Raw genomic sequence first — 20,665 nt, forward strand, 5'->3', positions numbered from 1 at the left:
CATGCCCTGTATGTAAGGAAAAAAGCAACAAAGCACACATGGGTTTCCTTTGCTGCTTCATTTCAAAAGTTAGGGAATTGCCAGAACTGGATGTGTGTTAACTCCATCTATGCCTTGACATCTGAAAGGAGAAGTGAAATGGGAGGTATCCCCCCAGTTAAGTGAAAATATGATCCCTCCTACATGTTTCATCATTAAGTTAAAATTCTAATCTTGTACTCCGTGAAAGTTTGTATCTAGACAACATTTGTTTTTAATCAGCAGTCATTACTGCCTTGTGATTATCAGACTTACAACATCTACCTTTGCTTACTGGTGAAAAATAATAACCTTTCAGTTTGGTTGTGAACTGAATATGACAAGATGTGATAAGATCCAATCATGCTCTCACCGAGCACAGGGACAGGGACTCTGAAAGGTATGGATTACGGAAAGATCTTAAACATCTAAACGAAATCATTTCCCATAAAAACCCTCTAAATTACAAATGCATAGGATGGAAATATGAACCTGAAACAAGTCAGGAAGTAAAATAAAGAGAAAGATAAATCATACAAAAATAAACCTCTTTTGAAGAGTGAGAAGAAAAAAGAGGCGAAGTGTGTTCGGTAAACACAACTGACAAAAGCGGATTTGAGCTGGCAGCTTGAAGTTGCTGATGCCTTTTGGAGAGAGTTCAGATTCCCAGGTTGATACAGAGCTCCCTCCCAGAACTCTGACATGTATATAAGCTCTGAGCTCTCCTAAGCCCACTGCCAGTTCTCTTCTTGAACTAACTGCAACGGAGAGACTAAAGATGATTCCTTTCTTACCAGTATTCTCTCTGTTCCTGCTGCTGGTTGTTAACCCTGCAAATGCCAACGTTCACTATGACAAGATCTTGGCTCACAGCCGTATCAGGGGCCGGGATCAGGGGTAAGTCAGTGGTTTGATTTTATAAACCTTTCCCCACCCCCACCCCCTTAGCTTGTTGTATGTATATTTCTACATAAAGTTTCTTATTTATACCTCAGGGTTTTTTTCTACTTATTTGCAATAAGAAAAAGGAACAAATGAGTAATCTGTGGTTTATGTACATGTCTTAAACTTTAAGAATTACTGTCCAAATAATTTGTGTATAATTGCTTTTTATGAAACACTGCAAGATTTTAGTCTAATTGACAACATTTAACAGGGCATTTCTTTATGATTCAGTTTATTTGTGTTTTATTTCCTTCTAAATTTCCGGAATGAGGTTTTCAAAATTAAAGAATCTGTAGCTAGAGGCGCTCATTACATAAATAGCTTTGAAATATCTCACATTATGTTAGGGAAAATTTCATTTATGTATGAAAATTAAACAATAGATAATGTAACAAGTTTTCTGAAGTTTTTTGAAGCATTTAAGAATGCTTTTAAATTTTGCATTCTGTAAAATTTGCAATAACTTGATTTCATAGAAAAAACTACAACTGAGTTTCTTAAAGTTATCAGACAATTTAGTAACATAACCAAGCATGTAGTATTAATTTTTGAAATGGATCTTGGCACTACTGCCTATGTCTCAGAGGGATTTTTCATCATGCTTCCAAGTTCCCTTGCCTTACAGAGCAAATAAGACTCGCATCTCTTTAAGGGAGAAAAACACTTAAAATTCTGGCAGAGAATGTTTTAATCTAATTACTTCCAGGCAAAGAAGTAAATTTTCCTTTGGGAAGCCATATTATTTAAGTTAATCTTAGCATTCATTTACTTCTGTGATTGCTTACCTAGAAAATTACAGAGTACAGTATCTTGGGACTTAGTAAAACTTGTCTATTTTGCTGTCTGATGGTCATTGTTCCAGGGCCCTGAAGCCACTCCGATGCCCTAAGTGAGTACATGTTTGGTTTAAAAGGGTCAGGGCATTACCTACTATTAAAAGTAATAAGAAACATATTGTTAAAATCTATTAGATTAACTTCTGAAATATTGGCATTATATTCCCAGAAGTGTACAATTTCCTCTCTGTCTCTAACAGTTAGTTTTTCTAATGACTCAGCAGGATTGGATCAAGAATGAGATCTGTCCATGACCAGAGTCACATCTTTGAAAATCTAAGCCACATATTAGCTTTTTCTTTTTCTTTCTTTGTTTCTAACCACCTGACCTACAGATATGAAAAACGATTTGTTAATGTTATGACATTAACGCTCTTTCCTTACTTCTGTCTTCCAGTCCAAATGTCTGTGCCCTTCAACAGATTTTGGGCACCAAAAAGAAATACTTCAGTACCTGCAGGAACTGGTATCAAGGTGCCATCTGTGGGAAAAAAACGTAAGTCCCGTCTTTTCTTTAATGTGCCGGTTCCAAAGACAACACTGCAATGCCCCTGGCTTTCTTTGGACAGAAACACATGTTGTTCTTCTGAAAATACTCTCCAAAATTGGGAGCTTAAAAAAAAATGGATCACTGTGAATAAAGAAATTTCCCCTGCACTCATAAAACTAACTTTATTCCTGAATCTATGGCACTGGCCATGTGACCTGCTATAGAATCACTGTAATAGTTTGACTATGTCATTTCTACTCCTAGTTTGGCCTCTTTTATTTTAGGGCTTCCTGGTGGCTCAGTTGGCAAAGAATCTGCCTGTGATACAGGAGACCTAGGTTCAATCCCTTGGTCAGGAAGATCTCCTAGAAAAGGAAATGGCCACAGCCCATGTGACTTGGTATAGAATCACTGAGAGTTTGAATGGAATCACTGAGAGTTTGATTATGTCATTTCTCCTCCTGGTTTGGCTTCTTTTATCTTGGGCAAGTCAATTAACCTCAGTGTCTCAGTTTTCTCATTTTATTAAAAAGTGGGCCAGAGGAACAGATTGATCTGAAAAATCAGGATTTTAAGGTAAGATTGTTTGCCTCCAGTCATTTAGAAATTATCTAAAATACTACACTTTACCCCAGAGTTTTCATCAAAGATTAAAGTTGGAAAAAATTCATTTCATCTTTTCATTTAATCCAGTCACTCCATTCCAAACTGTCAGATTCTCAGAGTCTCCAAAGGTAATAATGGAAGCCCACTACTATATCTACTATTTCAATAACCAAAAAAGATGATTACTCCTCAATTTAGTTATCTGTTTCACTGATTAACTTAAAATTGGAAAACATTTTTTATTACTTGATAGCTTATCGGTTTAATCAATTAATACATATTGGCAAATTCTTCATTTTAAGATGGAGGACTTGAGTTCTAGGTAGAACAAGTTACTAGATCAAAAGTGTCAGAGTTGTCACTCTCAGTCAAGAAAGCAGTGGAAATAGCTGCTTCTTATTAATTTGGACTCCACCTTCAGCTGCTTCTTATTAATTTGAAGGATACCTTGAGAATCACAATATGGGAGACACATCATCGTTAAACTTCAAATACTCTAAATAGGTGAAAGGATTAGGGTATTGTTAAAAATATATTCCTAACTTAATAATATTGGTTACAAATACTAAATATGGAATCATGTAACCTTTTAGAGTCTTCATTGCTTTACCTATGAAATGTGAATTTAATTCATTTTCTGAAGGTAAAATGAATGAACAAATGTGAAATTACTAAATAACTCTAATTCATAATATTAGTCATCCTTAAGTTTAAATTGTTTTAAGCAAATTGGATATACACTGGTGGGAAAAAGAGGTATGAACAGATACCTATTTAAAATGCATAGGGTTATCTTTATTTCTACTAAGAATCATGTATTCAAAACATAGAGTCTTAGCTGGACTCCCCATAGTAACCAAGTTTAGGACCCCACAGGACACTGCTGCCTGTTCCCACACATTGGCTTAATATAATTGTAACTGATGTTACTTCTTGACTGGGACATTATTCCTATTAGTTTGCAGACATCTGCAAGACTTATAAGTTATTCACACAATTACAATGTAAGTCAGTGGTTACAAGGATCCTGGCCATGATTTAGGTCAGGCCCCAGTTGGGAATGCCAAAGCTCTGGATTCTTCTCCCTTTGTTCTTTATATTCTTGGTTACCATGAGGCTTATTTGAAATGCACACTAACTACATAAGAAAGGACCTGCTTTCTGAAACATTTAAGGGAAATTTTTATTACACCCTTCCTGGAAGTTAAGAAAGTCTGATATAATCTTACTTTAATCCTCTAAATATATTAGAGATGCCAAGGTTTGTACAAGGCATATGCCAAGAATCCTTCTTGCTTTCCATTAAAAAAAAATTCCTGCTTTGAAGTCTGGCTTTTTACCAGAAGTATAATGTGTCTCCTTTGATTAATTACATTAGCTTATTTCTGTTAACTTCATTTTCACAAACACATTGACATCTGTGCTCTGGAATAAATGTAAATGCTAGTAGCTAGTTTTAAATAACCAAAGAAATCAATAATATTGACAGGAAGAATGCCTGGTTTGCCATCTGCTTGCAGCTGCTAAAATTCCAAAGTCATCTTTAGGAACTTATGTATCAGTTGACAGAAATGTATTAAATGATTTGCTCAAGGTCACACATCTACTAGGTAGTGGAACTGGGAACAAAACTTCATTCTTCTGGCTCCACGATCCTGGAACTTTTCCACCATGCCATGAGGCTAATGAGAAATCAAACTCATATAAATACCTTAATGTCATAAAAGGACAAAGATATGGTTTTTCCAGTAACCATGTGTGGATGTGAGAGTTGGACCATCAACAAGGCTGAGAGCAGAAGAACTGATGCTTTTGAATTGTGACGCTGGAGAAAACTCTTTAAAATTCCTTGGAGAGCAAGGAGATCAAACCAGTCCATTCTAAAGGAAATCAACCCTGAATATTCATTGGAAGGACTGATGCTGAAGCTGAAGCTCCAATACTTGGGTCACCTGATGTGAAGAGCCAACTCATTAGAAAAAGCCCTGATACTGTGAAAGATTGAAGGCAGGAAGAGAAGGGGGCAACAGAGCATGAGATGGTTGGATGGCATCACCCACTCAATGGACTTGAGTTTGGGCAAACTTAGGGAGAGTGTGAAGGACAGGGAAGCCTGGCCTGCTGCTTCATGGGGTTGCAAAGAGTCAGACACAACTTAGCAACTAAACAACAATGTCATAAACAAACAAACAGACAACAAACTTGATATCTAAATTATCAATAAGTCATGGCAATAAATGATATGTTTTGCTAACTTTGTCAAAATGTATCCTATGCAGTTCATCCATTTTAATATTTATTTTCTTCCAATGTATAGGACTGTGTTATATGAATGCTGCCCTGGTTATATGAGGATGGAAGGAATGAAAGGCTGTCCAGCAGGTAATGTTTCAATTATAGAATTAATTGAAAATTGAAAAATTTGTCTTGTGTGAGGAAAAAGAGTTGAATTAGCTTTTAGAGAAGCCAATACGTATGTGTGTGTGTGTGTGTGTGTTTAGCACCATGATAAATCCAAGATATATTCTCCATATCTTAATCACTAGTTTATCATGGCAATAAAGCATGAAAACATACATCTTGTACACTGGATGCTGGACAACAGACACTTATTTCAAATTTAAATTAGTTCAACATTCCTTCAAGACAAAGATCCCCACTACAAAATCCCTTTCTTTGAACTTGTCTAGAAACATGGGCTGACTGCTTCGCAAGGCGTCATCTTTTCTGATTCAACAGCTCTGATTTTATAAGATTCCTCATATTGAAAGTTGGTTTCCTGTAACTCTCCAAGTAGAGAAAAAATAGTTCATCTATTTCCTCTTTGAGATGACTGCAATTCAAATATTTAACACAAGTCATCACACCCTTCCTCCAGCTACTCTCTCTTCCCCCATAGAATCTTCCTTTCTGTGGGCTCATCACCCACAGTTTGAATGGTCTAGACTTTGGAGCCCTTACTATCATGGACAGCAACCCATGGAAAACCTCTAATCCAGTCATTTTTTTTTATTGTGATCCAAAACTGGTGTCTACAACCCATGTATGTCCAGGCAGTGGAGAGAATATTAAGACAAATATGTCAGTGTAGGGAACTCCTGAACTTTCGTTGATGTCATTGGTAACCATGTTGTGCCATTAGCTCATGCTGAATTTTTAATTAATTAATACAGATTAGTGGTCTGTTTTATATGAATACTATCAAATCAAGTCTTCCACAGGGATTTGTTTTTTCAACTTAGCCACAGGACTTACATGGAACCTTGTGGCATTTAACCTGTTAATTTGGACTCATTTTCCCCATTCTGTTGGGGTGTCTTTAAATCCTGATTTTGTAATTTAATTTACTAATTACATACCTGTTCTTTCTATAGTCACAAAGATAAGAATCATTTCTCCTGTGATATGATCCAAATCATACTAAACTTTAAATAAGATAGGGTCATGAAGAGTAAGTTGGCTGTACCCAACCTAAAGGCTAACATTCATATATTAATTTTTATTCTGAAGTTCAGGAGATACATTCTGGAAGTGTTAGATATTTTAATCTATTTTTGTCCTGAAATTATGATGAAAAGAAGTAGGTCTACATATTTCTTTCAGGGACCCAAATCTATGTAATTACAGTCCTTACATCTACCAGTATTATACTACTTAGGAGCTTTAAGCCAACATGAAAAAAAATATTACCTTGGCCACTCTCAGAGAGAAGTGAGGAAATTTTTTTAAATGAAATGATCAAAGATACTTAGTGATAACTGTGATTGAACCCTTATAGACATAGCAGATTTGACAACTAAATAGATAAAACATTAAACTAGGATAATAATTTAAAATTCATTGACCTTCAACACAAAGGATAAGTACTTTGGGGCTTTCCAGATGGTACCAATGGTAAAGAATCTGCCTGCCAATGAAGGAGACACAAGAGATGCAGGTTCAATCCCTGGGTTGGGAAGATCCCCTGGAGTAGGAAATGGCAACCCACACCAGTATTCTTGCCTAAAAAATTCCATGGACAAAGGAGCCTGGAAGACCCTGATGCTGGGAAAGATTGAAGGCAAAACAAGATGGGGGTGGCAGAGGGTGAGATGGTTAGATAGCACCACCAAACCAATGGACATGAGTTTGAGAAAACTCCGGGAGATAGTGAAGGACAGGGAAGCCTGGCATGCTGCATTCCATTGGGTCGCAGAGAGTCGGACAGGACTGAGTCACTGAACACAACAACAACAATAGTACTTTATCATTCGACATTCAAAAGGCAACTTTCATATAAAACTGATGATTCATAGACTTGTGTTGCTAAAATCATCAGTTAACTATCTTGAGGGACTTCTTGTAAAGGTTAAATCATTGTAAAATAACATTTTTGACATTTTCTCCTGAGTACTTATTCATCTCTTGATTATTTCAGTGATGCCTATTGACCATGTTTATGGAACCCTGGGCATCGTGGGAGCTACCACCACACAGCGCTATTCTGATGTCTCAAAACTGAGGGAGGAGATCGAAGGAAAGGGATCATTCACTTACTTCGCACCAAGTAACGAAGCTTGGGACAACCTGGATTCTGTAATTCATTATTTTTAATGAATATAACTTTTGCTGTTATTGTTACATTATTTCAATTGATTTGTTAACTTAGAAATTAATAGAAATTGTATATCTTTCTGTTGTGCATATATGATGATACATAAAAGGATGAGGGTATTAAGGATGCTCCTTAATTGAGGGTAAGGAAAAAGTGGCTCAGTGGTAAAGAATACGCCTGCCAGTGTGGGAGATGCAGGTTCAATCCCTGCACTGGGAAGATCCCCTGGAGGAGGAAACGGCAACCCACTCCAGTATCCTTGCCTGGAAAAGTCCCACGGACAGAGGACCCTGGCAGGCTACAGTCCATGAGGTTGCAAAGAGTTGGACATGAATGAGCATGCAAAAAAAAACCAAAAAAAAAAGGAGCAAATCATTTTAGTACCTCCGTGAATGGAATAACAGCCCAGCAGGCTCATGGACTAATAACAAACCAATAGTAGATTGAACAAGCACTTATTATTATTCCATTTTACTCCTTTTCTCTTTCCCTTTTGTTTGTGGAGAATTGTAGGTAATCTTAGATGATACATCTTGTAGAAAGGCAAGTTAAGAAGCCTCTTGAAATGTTATTTTTAATAAGCTGTATGATATATATATATTCATCATTTTAATTGCATATAAGTACGTATGACTGTTCAGAGACTGACATAAGTGTGTATGGATATTTAAATGAAGGATTGTAAATAATGCATTTAATTTTCAGTGGTTTTTTATGCATAGTCTGATTTATAGCACACTAAGTTATGAATTAATATCCAGATCTATGTAACTGGTATAGAAATATATTCCTACTTTCTATTTGATATGAAGATGAACTGAAAATTACTACTAGAGTCATGTCAGTTCAGTTCAGTCACTCAGTCATGTCTGCCTCTTTGCAACTCCATGGACTGCTACATACCAGGCTTCCCTGTCCATCACCAACTCCCAGAGCTTGCTCAAACTCATGAGTCATATAGTATTTACAGTCATACAGTATTTAGTAAAACTTAGGCAGATTCTTTGAGATTTTACCTTGATACATTAACTGTGAGGTTACTTGCTTGCAAATACAGAACTTTCCCTCTTCTGGTTGTCTTTGACCATATCTCTAACCTCCTTTCTGGCCCTTTTTGCAGACTCCTCTTCTTCCTTGTCTTAAGAATGGGTCTTATTAAAGTCTCTTCTAGGAACTCTACTCTGCAGTTCATATGCACTTCAGATGGCTTCAGCTTTCACTTAACGCATAGAACCATGAAGTCTGTGTTTTTACATCTCCAGGAGAATATTTCTAACACCTGTCTTAATATTTCTCCTTGGATACACTGTATGTATCTGTAAACAAACTGCTATCCAAAACAGATGCCACTTTCTCCCCTTCAAAAACTGCTTTTCTGCTGTTTCCATAACTGGCAACCCCAATCTCAGAGTTCAAACTTCAAAATTATGAGTCATCCTTACTTCTCCCCTCTTCAGTTCTTAGAAACTACTATTAGTCATCCACAGCCCATTTTTCATCCTTGTAATACTCTCCTTCTGTTACGCATTGCCACCAGATTAACCTTCTTAAAGCCCGGGCTAATCATTATATTCTAATGCCACAAAAGTGGCTTAGCACCTCCCTATTGCCAGTTTAATTTACTCTTTGCTTGGGAATTAAGGTCTTCTATGTCATTGTCCCATACACTTTTCTAAAATTTCTCTCTATTATCTGAGAAACATAAAACCACAGTGGACAACTTCTGCTTTCTGTGCCAGCAGTTGGACTTAGAAAGATCACCACACCATTCCTACCCTATCTACCTATCCTGCAAGACCTGTCTCCAAACTTTGAATTGCTGGCCATTTTCTTTTCTTTTTATTTTTTTTTTATGTTACCAGTTTCTTTTTTTTTTTCTTTTTCTTTTTTTATTAATTTATTTATTTTAGTTGGAGGCTAATTATTTTACAATATTCTAGTGGTTTTTGCCATACATTGATATGAATCAGCCATGGGTTTACATGTGTTCCCCATTGTGAACCCCCCTCCCGCTTCCCTCCCCACCCCATCCCTCTGGGTCATCCCATTGCACCAGCCCTGAGCACTTGTCTCATGCATCGAGCCTGGACTGGTGTTCTGTTTCACATATGGTAATATACATGTTTCAATGCTATTCTCTCAGATCTTTTCATTTGACCTAGAAAGCATTTTTTTCTCCGTCTGTCCTTTATCTAATCATGCTTATATTTACCAGCTGCTATAGGAAACTGTGGGCTTCCCAGTTGGTGCTAGTGGTAAAGAACCTGCTTGCCAGTGCAAGAGATGCAAGAGACACGGGTTTAATCCCTGGGTCAGGAGGATCCCCTGGAGGAGGGCATGACTACCCACTCCAGTATTCTTGCCTGGAGAATCCCATGGACAGAGGAGCCTAGTGGGCTATAGTCCATAGGGTCTCAAAGAGTCAGACACAACTGAAGTGACTTAACATGCAGGCACATAGGATAAGTACCTCAAAGATGAAGATTTCACCTTACTTATCATTGTATTTCTCATAACACCAAGTACAGTATGATATTATATTGGATAAATTAAAGGTACAGAATGGTTGAAATCTTGAATGTTATAGAATAAACATAAAACACATTAAAATTACAATACTGTATGTATACAAGTGTAATGCCATTTTTAATTTTTTTCACCCTAAAATTTTAAATATCTGATAATTTCATATCCCCTAAGTCTTAACAACAAGAGCATCTCTTCATCAATATACTCATTAAAAATTTTGTTTTGTCTCTAAAAATGTCCAAATGCTCTATAAGATCTGGAAGACTTTACTGAGTACCTGTACTTATAAAATTTCTTAATCAATTGAAATAATATAATTTTAAGTTATTTATTTCAATTTGTTTTGACCATCTGGGTAATTCAATGAGAAAATAATAAGAGAGTAGAAACAGTATGATTATAGACATTTTAATAATTAACTATAATAAAATAAACTTCTGCCATTTCAATTTTTCCTAGGATATCCGGAGAGGTCTGGAGAGCAATGTGAACGTTGAATTACTGAATGCTTTACACAGCCACATGGTTAATAAGAGAATGTTGACCAAGGACTTGAAAAATGGCATGATTATCCCTTCAATGTATAACAACTTGGGGCTCTTCATTAACCATTATCCTAATGGAGTAAGTTTATTTAATAAAAAGTATATTTATCAATAATACTGCCCCTAATTTTTTCTATGACCTTTATATAAGGTTTACAGAAATAATAAAATGTCAGTGAATAAACTTTCCCTTACATGTAAAGCATGTGAATTTCTAATTCAGTGACTGATTTCTACCAAAGAGTGATGGCAAGGAAGAAATTAAATTGACAGTTTGTTGACAGTTGACTTAGATGTTCTACAAAGGGAAATTTTAGTAGTGGATGTGTTCGAATAATCAATAATAAGAGAAAAATAAAGGATAAGAATTTATCAAAGAATAATCAGAGAATGAGAATTCTTTTATTCATCCCCTAGCTACTATACTGATTTAGATTTTTGCGGGTTTTGACAAGCATGTTTTGATAAAGTCTTTGTGGAAAACTTCCAACAAGGTCATGGGGCTCTTCCAGAAGTCAGATTTCCAGGGACAGAAAGGGTCAGTGATGAAGTATTATTCAGGAAATCACTGAAATAGAACTGATTATATTTATGCAACAGTTGTTTCTGTCTCAAAACTTGACCTACATTAGAAATAGTGTATGACTATCTTTATAAAAGAAAGAGAGCAATAAAAACAATAATTCAAAAAAATGTTTTTGCCTTATGTTTCTAGACATGTGAAGTATAATTGGGTTCTCAACTGGTTCCATTTTCTCTCTTTTTTTTTTTTAGACACAGTAATTTGTAAGTCTTCATCCTCAGCATTTATATTCAGAATGTCAGTTCTTTCATGTTACATTTACCAATAAACTTGAGACATGGGAAACGGGCTTGCAGTCTCAATGGTCAACAGACAGCTGTGATTTCTGCAATTTGATTTTCTCAAATAATTGCAGGTTGTCACTGTGAACTGTGCTCGAATCATCCACGGGAACCAGATTGCAACAAACGGCGTTGTGCATGTCATTGACCGTGTCCTTACACAGATCGGTACCTCAATCCAGGACTTCATTGAAGCAGAAGATGAGCTCTCATCTTTTAGGGTAAGTCCAAGAAGTAACAGCAGATTGTTTTGGACCACTGAAATTCTCTTCCCCATCAGATTCTAAAAAAATAATAAAAAGCTATTAATTAATAAAAGACTATCAATTCTGGCAGACACATAAGCAGTATATTTCTTGAAATGAAAAGGTTTTCATTTTACACAGAAGAGCTCGTCTTCTCATATGAAAGAATAATATTTATGTGAACATAATAAAGAATGATTAGTTATGTCACTGAAATGTATTGAGCACATTTAGAACGTGTCCATCATTTACCACACTAACTGCTAGATATTGCTTCAGTCACACAGGCATTAGCAGAATTTCCCATCTAACATAGAGTTTGTAGAATGTTCAAAATAACATCGTTGGTTGTGCAAAAAAAATTTTTTAAAGATCTAACAAGAGTAAGATATAACTTCTACAGCTTTCTATAGGGTCAACTCCCACGTGTCAGCCTAGTCTGAGTGTCTTGTAACTTTTTTTCTGAATTTGCAACATGCAAGCCTCTGAAAAGCACATTTGTGTTTCAGGCAGCTACCATCACATCTGATATATTGGAGACGCTTGGGAGAGATGGTCACTTCACACTCTTTGCTCCCACCAATGAAGCTTTTGAGAAACTTCCACGAGGAGTTCTAGAAAGGATCATGGGAGACAAAGTGGCTTCAGAAGGTACTTAAGTGTCTTTGTCTATGAGAAGCCTCCCAGGATTCCAAGAAAAGGAAATGAAAAAGAGATTAAGTCCTGCCAACGTTATCATTTTTGATAAGCAAAGGCAAAGAAAAGCTTTTATTTTGAGGCAGATGATAATAATCTTTGAAAGAGTAGACAAAGTAATTAAATAATTATTTAATAATCCAAGTAATTAAATACTCAGGGTACCCTAAAAATCACATGTTTCTGCACTGCTTTCAAGTAAATAAGTAGCAGGCATTAAAAAGAATTAGAAAGTGTTGAAATATTAGATCATCAAAGTTTAATATTGTATATATATTATTCAATGGTTTTAATTCTAAATTTACACTGAAGTTAGTGGAGAAAATTCCATGGTTATCTTTGGTCACTACTCATTCATACACAGAATTTGGCTTCTTTCCAGACTCCCTTTTTATTGATAGTTTCAACTAGATTTTAAATTGTGACTAGCATATTTCTCTTATGCAGCCTACCATAAACATGCTTAACCAATTTATGATGAGATATTTTGGTGAAAATATAGACACAATACAGTTTAGGCACAGAACACTTCTGAAATCTTTCAAGAAACCATCGTTGCTTTGGCTACTTTCTAGATGTCTTTAGGGCTGCCACAAACGTCCAATTTGAAAAAAAAACACACTCTCTGCAAAGCACACAAAAGTGGAGCTCAATAAAATAAAGTATGCCTGTTCAGCTGTTCTGTCATGAGTAGTTAAAGCAAGATACTACTTGAGTGTTTGCAACAGGCATCACTAACAAATAACTTCGAAGGCTTTCTGAAAGGAGAAATTATTCTTGAGTTTCCATCAGAAATTATTTTCTTATGATAAACGGAATTTGATCTAACACATTTTCTAGAACTATACAAATAATTTCATGCAGTTGATCTTCTTTTCTGCTTATTTCTTGCCAAACTGAGCTAATTTCACTGTAGAGTTGATGAAAAAAACCATTCTGAGAACAAACAAAATTTTAAAACCTTAGGTCAATACTTAGGTCTTATATATGCATTCTACTTCTGAGGAATACTTGGTTCCCCAGTAAAATACATCTGTTAAGGGTCAAATGCTATTTTCCTTGATCTGAAAGGATCTTGTTCTTTTTCCTTCATCCTCTAGCTCTCATGAAGTACCACATTCTAAACACCCTCCAGTGTTCAGAGGCTATCATGGGAGGAGCAGTCTTTGAGACCCTGGAAGGAAACACCATTGAGATAGGATGTGATGGTGACAGCATAACAGTAAATGGAATCAAAATGGTGAACAAAAAAGATATTGTGACCAATAATGGTGTCATCCATTTGATTGATCAGGTCCTGATTCCTGATTCTGGTGAGCAACCGTTTCCCATTCTTCTACCTACTGTTGTTTATCAATTATGATGTCTAAAGAGTAGGTCTATGGGAAATAAATGTGCAGTCTGAGCAATGCCATGTGACACACAAACAAAGCTAACAGTGATGTGGTCCAATAAAACTTAACTTATAAAAACAAGTAGTGGGATGGGCTTGGCTCTTAGGTGATAACTTGCTGACCCCCGGTCAAATGGGCGTTCCTGTAGCTGGGTCATGGCTACATAAGAGTTTACCATTCTATTCTGTCTACTTTTGTATATGTTTGATGTTTTCCTCAATAAAATATTTTTTAAAAAAACAACTAACAGTGAGCTGAGTCCTAAATAGGTAGCTTGTGTAGTCATGTTCATTCCAGTGCAATAGACTCTAGCTTTCCAGAGTTTCTAATATCTAATATCATCAAAGATTCTTACAGTGCCAGAGTTTTTCTTGAAAATGGAAGGAAAGATATAGCCAAATGGTTACTTTTGGATAAATGAAAGAGCTATGGCCCTCACAAGAGCAGAGAGTAAAGGGATGAGCAATAGAGAATTGAAGAAAACTGCAAAGCATGAAATCAGAAAGATATTTTCCTTCTGCAATTCTTTGGTTATTAACCCCTTCACCCCCCCAAAAAGGAAAGCTGGAACTCTCTTACTAGGGAAAGGCAGGACATCTTATCACATTGCTAAAACAGCAAATAGCTTATGGAAACAGCCAAGAACTGATTTACTAATTTCATGATGATGATAAAAACAATGATGACATTGTTTGAATGGTCATGGTTTATTTTACAGCCAAACAAGTTATTGAGCTGGCTGGAAATCAGCAAACCACTTTCACAGACCTTGTGGCCCAATTAGGCTTGGCATCTGCTCTGAGGCCAGATGGAGAATACACTTTGCTTGCACCCGTGAATAACGCGTTTTCTGGTATGTATTGGCCACTACTTTGCTTGCACCCGTGAATAACGCATTTTCTGGTATGTATTGGCCACTGTCATTCCAGCTCTTCCCACCCCTACACACCTTTTTGTTTTCCTTCACCATGACTGTCTGCTAAGTAATAATAGATCTTTTATGAGGTGTTGATTAATTTCTTCACTGGCTAAATATACAATGAATTAGTACTGTCCTTTATTAAAATGCCCTTTATTTCAAAGCATTTCATTATAATAGATAATGGCCTACAGGAAGTGAAATTTTGTGATAAGGGTCTTCAGTTTTTCTGTGAACTTGATCATATTTCCAGCACACATAATGGATATATTAACAGATCTTAGGAAAAATAAATTTGATTTGTTTAACACCAACATTATACATAGGTGCATTTTGCAATTCAGAATTTGAAAGTAAGGTATCAAATTATGAGAAAATAAAAACAGGAGAATATGATATACTTCTATATTATGATGTGAACTATTATTACAAGTATTTGACCTTGTAGCTGCTATTCAAAGACTGTGGTTAGATTAATACAACCTTACTTTTTTTTTCCAGAAAAATGACTTCACAAAGACATATGTGAATTGTTAGGCAAAATTTAACAATGAAAAAATAATCATCATTATTTTTCATGTTTTTCCAAATACTAGATTGTAACATAGAAAGTTATTAATAAGGAAATTCAAATTCTAAAAAATGCTGTTTTTCCTAATAAGGTCTATAACTTGTTGACAGCAAGCCAACTTTAAGAGGTTACGTGATTCGCCGACTCTCTCTCCAGAAATTAGAGTAAATTTACCAATGATTCATCAGTTGTTTTTCATGTGACTAATGGACATCAAATTCTCAGAGAAAATTTTGGCCAGCCTTAGAGTTTAAAGTTTAACCTTTATCAATAACCACATGAAACCACGTAGTCCTCACTGAGATGTAACCTGTTGTCTGGACTGCTTGGAATCATGCAATCGTTTGATGAAATAGCTCATGGTGCATAGAGTTTCTAGCCTTCAGTATTTATTCAACTCATATACAAGTGTAGGATCCTTAAGATCTGTAATATTAGGGATTTTCCATTTTCATGATTTTCTCTTACAGGGGAAACTGTAATGCTTTCTAAAAAAAATAACATTTTTTGTAATGAATTTACTTATAGATGATACTCTGAGCATGGATCAGCGCCTTCTTAAATTAATTCTGCAGAATCATATATTGAAAGTGAAAGTTGGCCTTAATGAGCTTTACAATGGACAAAAACTTGAGACCATTGGAGGCAAACAGCTCAGAGTCTTCGTGTACCGTACAGTAAGTGAATCAGAACGAGATAAAATATCCACACTGGCCTACATGTCAAAAGACATGTCTTTGTCAAAGACTATTCTTATAACAAATGTTCCTCAGAATTTTACTAATATGATTTTAATAGTAAATATTCATAGGAAGATCAGAGAAGTAAGTAGCATGTTTGAAAAGACTATGAGGAAAGTATACAAAAGTGCTATGTATTAATAATTCTGATAATTTGCACTTGTTTCATCGTAAATAACTTTTTCTAAAGCATTATTTCAATTCCATAAATCACTAAAACTTCTTCAAAATAAGCTTTTTGTTTCATAGAGTACCGTACTTTACTGTTTACATGGTAACTTTTATACTGAGTCAAATATTTAGGATGATCTTCGACTGTACAGTCACCATTCAGCAACTAAATCTCTTTTGAATGAGTTTCATGATAAACTTTTACAGGCACATAAAGATTTCTATAAAATGGTTCTAATGTGCCTTATCTGAGGAAAGCTTTCTAGAAAATACTGCTTATCAAAACCACAGTTCAACAAGTGGTGCTATTCAGTTTCTTTCCAAGCAACCTTGCAGTTACATTTAAAGAGAATTCATAAGAAGTCAAAGATGACCTAGAACCAAACATGACTCACAGCATTTTCATACCACAGTTCCACAAGGTCAAGACACACTTTTTAAATGATACGGAAGGGACTTCCTGGTGGTCCAGTAGTTAAGACTGTGCTTCCAACACAGGGGGCGTGGGTTCGATCTCTCATGAGGAAACAGATCACACATGTTATGTGGTACAGGCAAAAAAAAGACAAAAACAAAACAGAAAACGTGCTGCATTCTAAATGATACATATATAATATATTTTTGTTTAAAGTGCTATAACTTAACCAGTAATTTAACTTATAATTGATAGGGTCTTACCATCAATAGACTAAATATTTGCATGGAAAATACAGCAATATATGGTAATATATGGACTTCCCAGGTGGTGCCACCGGTAAAGAATTTGCCTGCCATTGCAGGAGACACGAGAACTGCGTTTTTGATCCCTGGGTTGGGATGATTCTCTGGAGGGGGAAATGGCAACCCATTCCAGTATTCTTGCCTGGAAAATTCCATAGACAGACAAGCTTGGCAGACTGCAATTCATGGGGTAGCAAAGAGTTGGTCACGACCAAGCTCGCACACACACGCCACATCATAGTAATACATAGTAAAGATCACAAGAGGCAGTGAAGTCACTAAACTTCATGGTTAAAGAAATTTACTGGAAGGGGTCTGAAAGAATGAGTAGAACCTGGAGAGGAATGACAGAAAACACAGAAGTAGAATTATATGGAATTGCTTTGGCATCACCTACTCAATAAACATGAGTTTGAGCAATACCCTGGAGATAGTGAAGGACTGGGAAGCCTGGCGTGCTGCAGTCCATGGGGTCGCAAAGAGTCAGACATGACTTAGCAGCTGAACAACAGCAACTGACAACACTACCTGCCCTAGAGTAGCTTGCCTAGTAGTAGAAAACCTGGTTGAATAAGATGAGTGAGGTCAGACGGTGTGCTGTGCTTAGTCACTCGGTTGTATCCAGCTTTTTGTGACCCCACGGTCTGCAGACCACCAGGCTCCTCTGTCCATGGGGATTCTCCAGGCAAGAATACTGGAGTGGGTTGCCATGCCCTCCTCCAGAGAATCTACCAAACTCAGGGACCAAACCCAGGTCTCTCACATTGCAGGCGAATTCTTTACCATCTGAGCCACCAAGGAAGCCCATGAATACTAGAGTGGGTAGCCAATCCCTTCTCCATCCAGGAATAGAACCGGGATCTCCTGCATTGCAGGCGGATTCTTAACCAGCTGAGCTACCAGGGAAGCCCAGGTCAGATGGTACAAGACGTTAAAAACAGAGGAGAGAAACTGTTTCCTCTGGCATCAGAAATCCAGAAGAAACCATCCAGAAATTTTATTAGGGAGCTTCTTCCACATAGGGAATTTCAAATAAGGAAATGCAGAGTTGTATCTTTCTTTTCTTTGCTAGGCTGTCTGCATTGAAAATTCATGCATGGTGAGAGGAAGCAAGCAAGGAAGAAATGGTGCCATTCACATATTCCGAGAGATCATCAAACCAGCAGAGAAATCCCTTCATGAAAAACTGAAACAAGATAAGCGCTTCAGGTAAGCTTCACCTCCACAAGAGAATAAGACCTTTTGGCATAGTTTTATTTCACAGTAAGTATTCAAAAATGCATTCAGTATTCAGTATTGCTATGAATGGAATTTATAATAAGAAGCTTATACAAATGTTTTCTAAATTAAAATATGTTCTTAACACTAGTTTTCTTCCATAATATGATTTGGTGAGTAAAAAACAAACAAAACCCAATCTAATAGACTGAACTACTCCTTGCAATTTTTTATAATTATGTTTTTAAAAAATGATAGTATGTATTAGCAAAGACTATTTTGCAGAATATTAAATGAACAAATGCTTCTATTTTGTTACCAAATGTGACTTCATCAAGTGTTACAGGGGAAAAACAGAGGTATGGAAATTTAAAAATCATACACGTATTTAAATAATTTCTTTATGATAAACCTTTAACAGTAAATTGCATTTGAAACATATGTAAGTGTATGAGCCATTTTCTCATTCTTCCACATACAGGGATTCCACTGTATTTCAGGCATGGTCAGTAGGCTTACCTAGACTAAATCTAACAAACATATGTCCTTCCTGCCTAGCATCTTCCTCAGTCTACTTGAAGCTGCAGACTTGAAAGAGCTCCTAACACAGCCTGGAGATTGGACCTTATTTGTACCAACCAATGATGCCTTTAAGGGAATGACTAATGAAGAAAAGGAAATTCTGATTCGTGAGTAGAAGTGAACACTAGATATATTTGCCCCTTGATTTCATGATCTCATTTCTTCCTCAAGCATTCCTGCCTAGATGTCAGCCCCCTAAAGTTCCCTCTTTCATATTCATGGCTAGCCTTCCTCTCCTTTTATTTCACTTAGAATATGTAGAGGTTCCCTCATCAGTGTTCTCAAATAACTGCTTACCGTCATGTTGTGGGGCTAGATAATCAGTTATGTCATCTCTAATTAAAGGCCACACAGTGAGGTGACAGAGAAGAAAATAGTCACAATTCCAAAAAATAATTTGATTTTTTTCCTCCAGTAAGTTGGATAATATTTTGATTGAACTGATTGAAGAGACTATGTTTTGACATTGCATTGATACTGCCTTAAGAGAACAATGACATTATGAGAAATTGCAGTGTGGAAAAAAATAAACACAAAGAAATATTTTCCCCTTAGTCATCATAATATCAAAATGTCAAAATATATGACATATTATTAAATAAATATATATATTTTTCTCCTAGGGGACAAAAATGCTCTTCAAAACATCATCCTTTATCACCTGACACCAGGAGTTTTCATTGGAAAAGGTTTTGAACCTGGTGTTACTAACATTTTAAAGACCACACAAGGAAGTAAAATCTATCTGAAAGGAGTAAGTTCTCTAGAATATATATATGAGAGTGTTAATCCAGTATTCAGTTATCCTAATGTTCATATTTCATTAAATTTCCCATTGACATTATCCCTTGTTTTAACAGGTAAATGATACACTTCTGGTAAATGAACTGAAATCAAAAGAATCTGACATCATGACAACAAATGGTGTCATTCATGTCGTAGATAAACTCCTCTATCCAGCAGGTTGGTAATTATTGAACTGATTGATGAAAAATAAATCTTTTTCAATAGAAACCTAGATTTTTATTTCATTGATTCTTACAGTATTCATTTTGTATTCCTCTTCACAGACACACCTGTTGGAAATGATCAGCTGCTAGAAATACTTAATAAACTGATCAAATACATCCAAATTAAGGTACAGATGTTATTGCATAGTGCTCTCCTCGTAGCTCAGTTGGTAAAGAATCTGCCTGCAATGCAGGAGACCTGGGTTTGATTCCTGGGTCGGGAAGATCACCTGGAGAAGGAAATAGCAACCCACTCCAATATTCTTGCCTAGAGAATTCCATGGACAGAGGAGCCTGGCTATTGCATATGTTTCTAATGTGTTTAACAGACATTGCAGGTTTAACATAAAAAACTAGAAATGTATACATTAATAAGTAAATATACCCTGAGTACATTGCTCTTTGTTGATTATACACCATTGGCATCATTTCTTCAATAGTTTACAATCAAACATGGAAGATAGGACATGTAGATAGAAGCAATAATTTTTCTATCATCAAATATTTTTGCAACAGAATATAAGGGAAAGATATTTACTTATAAGAAATTGTCACTGATCACAATATTTAGGGTCTCTCTAGCTGCTCAGATGGTAAAGAATCTGCCTGCAATGCTGGAGACCTGGATTGGGAAGATCCCTGGAGGAGAGCATGGCAACCCACTCCAGTATTCTTGCCTGGAGAATCCCCATGTACTGAGAAGCCTGGAGGGCTAGAATCCATGAGGTTGCAGAGTTGGACATGACTGAGCGACTAGGCACACAGCACATTAGTTAAAGGCAAAGGAATATTTGGCAATAAACACTGGGTTGAATATTAGTAGGTTTAAAGTACCTGACAACATATGAAATATTGTTTAATAAACATTTAATTTGGGATTTGCTATTTTATAATTTTTAAAACTCTGAGTAACAAATCCAACCATTTTTTGCCATCTTGCCCAATAGCAGGAAATTTGAAGGTGACATATGA

General features: G+C 36.1%; 1 protein-coding gene across 11 annotated transcripts in view; it reads left to right on the forward strand.

The window, feature by feature from the left end:
- Positions 1-26: 26 nt before the first annotated feature.
- POSTN (periostin) overlaps positions 27-20,665 on the forward strand; it is a 35,343-nt gene continuing 14,704 nt past the window's right edge. For 10 of the 11 annotated variants that reach the window (XM_081551787.1, XM_081551790.1, XM_081551791.1 and 7 more), the window contains exons 1-15: positions 27-915; positions 2,197-2,295; positions 5,213-5,277; positions 7,313-7,470; positions 10,478-10,642; positions 11,502-11,648; positions 12,182-12,323; positions 13,469-13,681; positions 14,481-14,615; positions 15,781-15,929; positions 17,956-18,092; positions 18,660-18,790; positions 19,307-19,437; positions 19,544-19,646; positions 19,754-19,821. In XM_081551787.1, the coding sequence (XP_081407913.1) occupies positions 797-915; positions 2,197-2,295; positions 5,213-5,277; positions 7,313-7,470; positions 10,478-10,642; positions 11,502-11,648; positions 12,182-12,323; positions 13,469-13,681; positions 14,481-14,615; positions 15,781-15,929; positions 17,956-18,092; positions 18,660-18,790; positions 19,307-19,437; positions 19,544-19,646; positions 19,754-19,821 (1,962 nt within the window). In that variant the 5' untranslated portion in view covers positions 27-796. The remainder of the gene's footprint in view (positions 916-2,196; positions 2,296-5,212; positions 5,278-7,312; positions 7,471-10,477; positions 10,643-11,501; positions 11,649-12,181; positions 12,324-13,468; positions 13,682-14,480; positions 14,616-15,780; positions 15,930-17,955; positions 18,093-18,659; positions 18,791-19,306; positions 19,438-19,543; positions 19,647-19,753; positions 19,822-20,665) is intronic. The other variant, XM_081551797.1, reaches the window with a different exon arrangement.

Source organism: Giraffa tippelskirchi, chromosome 12, assembly GCF_054371585.1.
Source record: "Giraffa tippelskirchi isolate mGirTip1 chromosome 12, T2T-mGirTip1v1.2.pri, whole genome shotgun sequence".
Classification (NCBI taxonomy): Eukaryota; Metazoa; Chordata; class Mammalia; order Artiodactyla; family Giraffidae; genus Giraffa; species Giraffa tippelskirchi.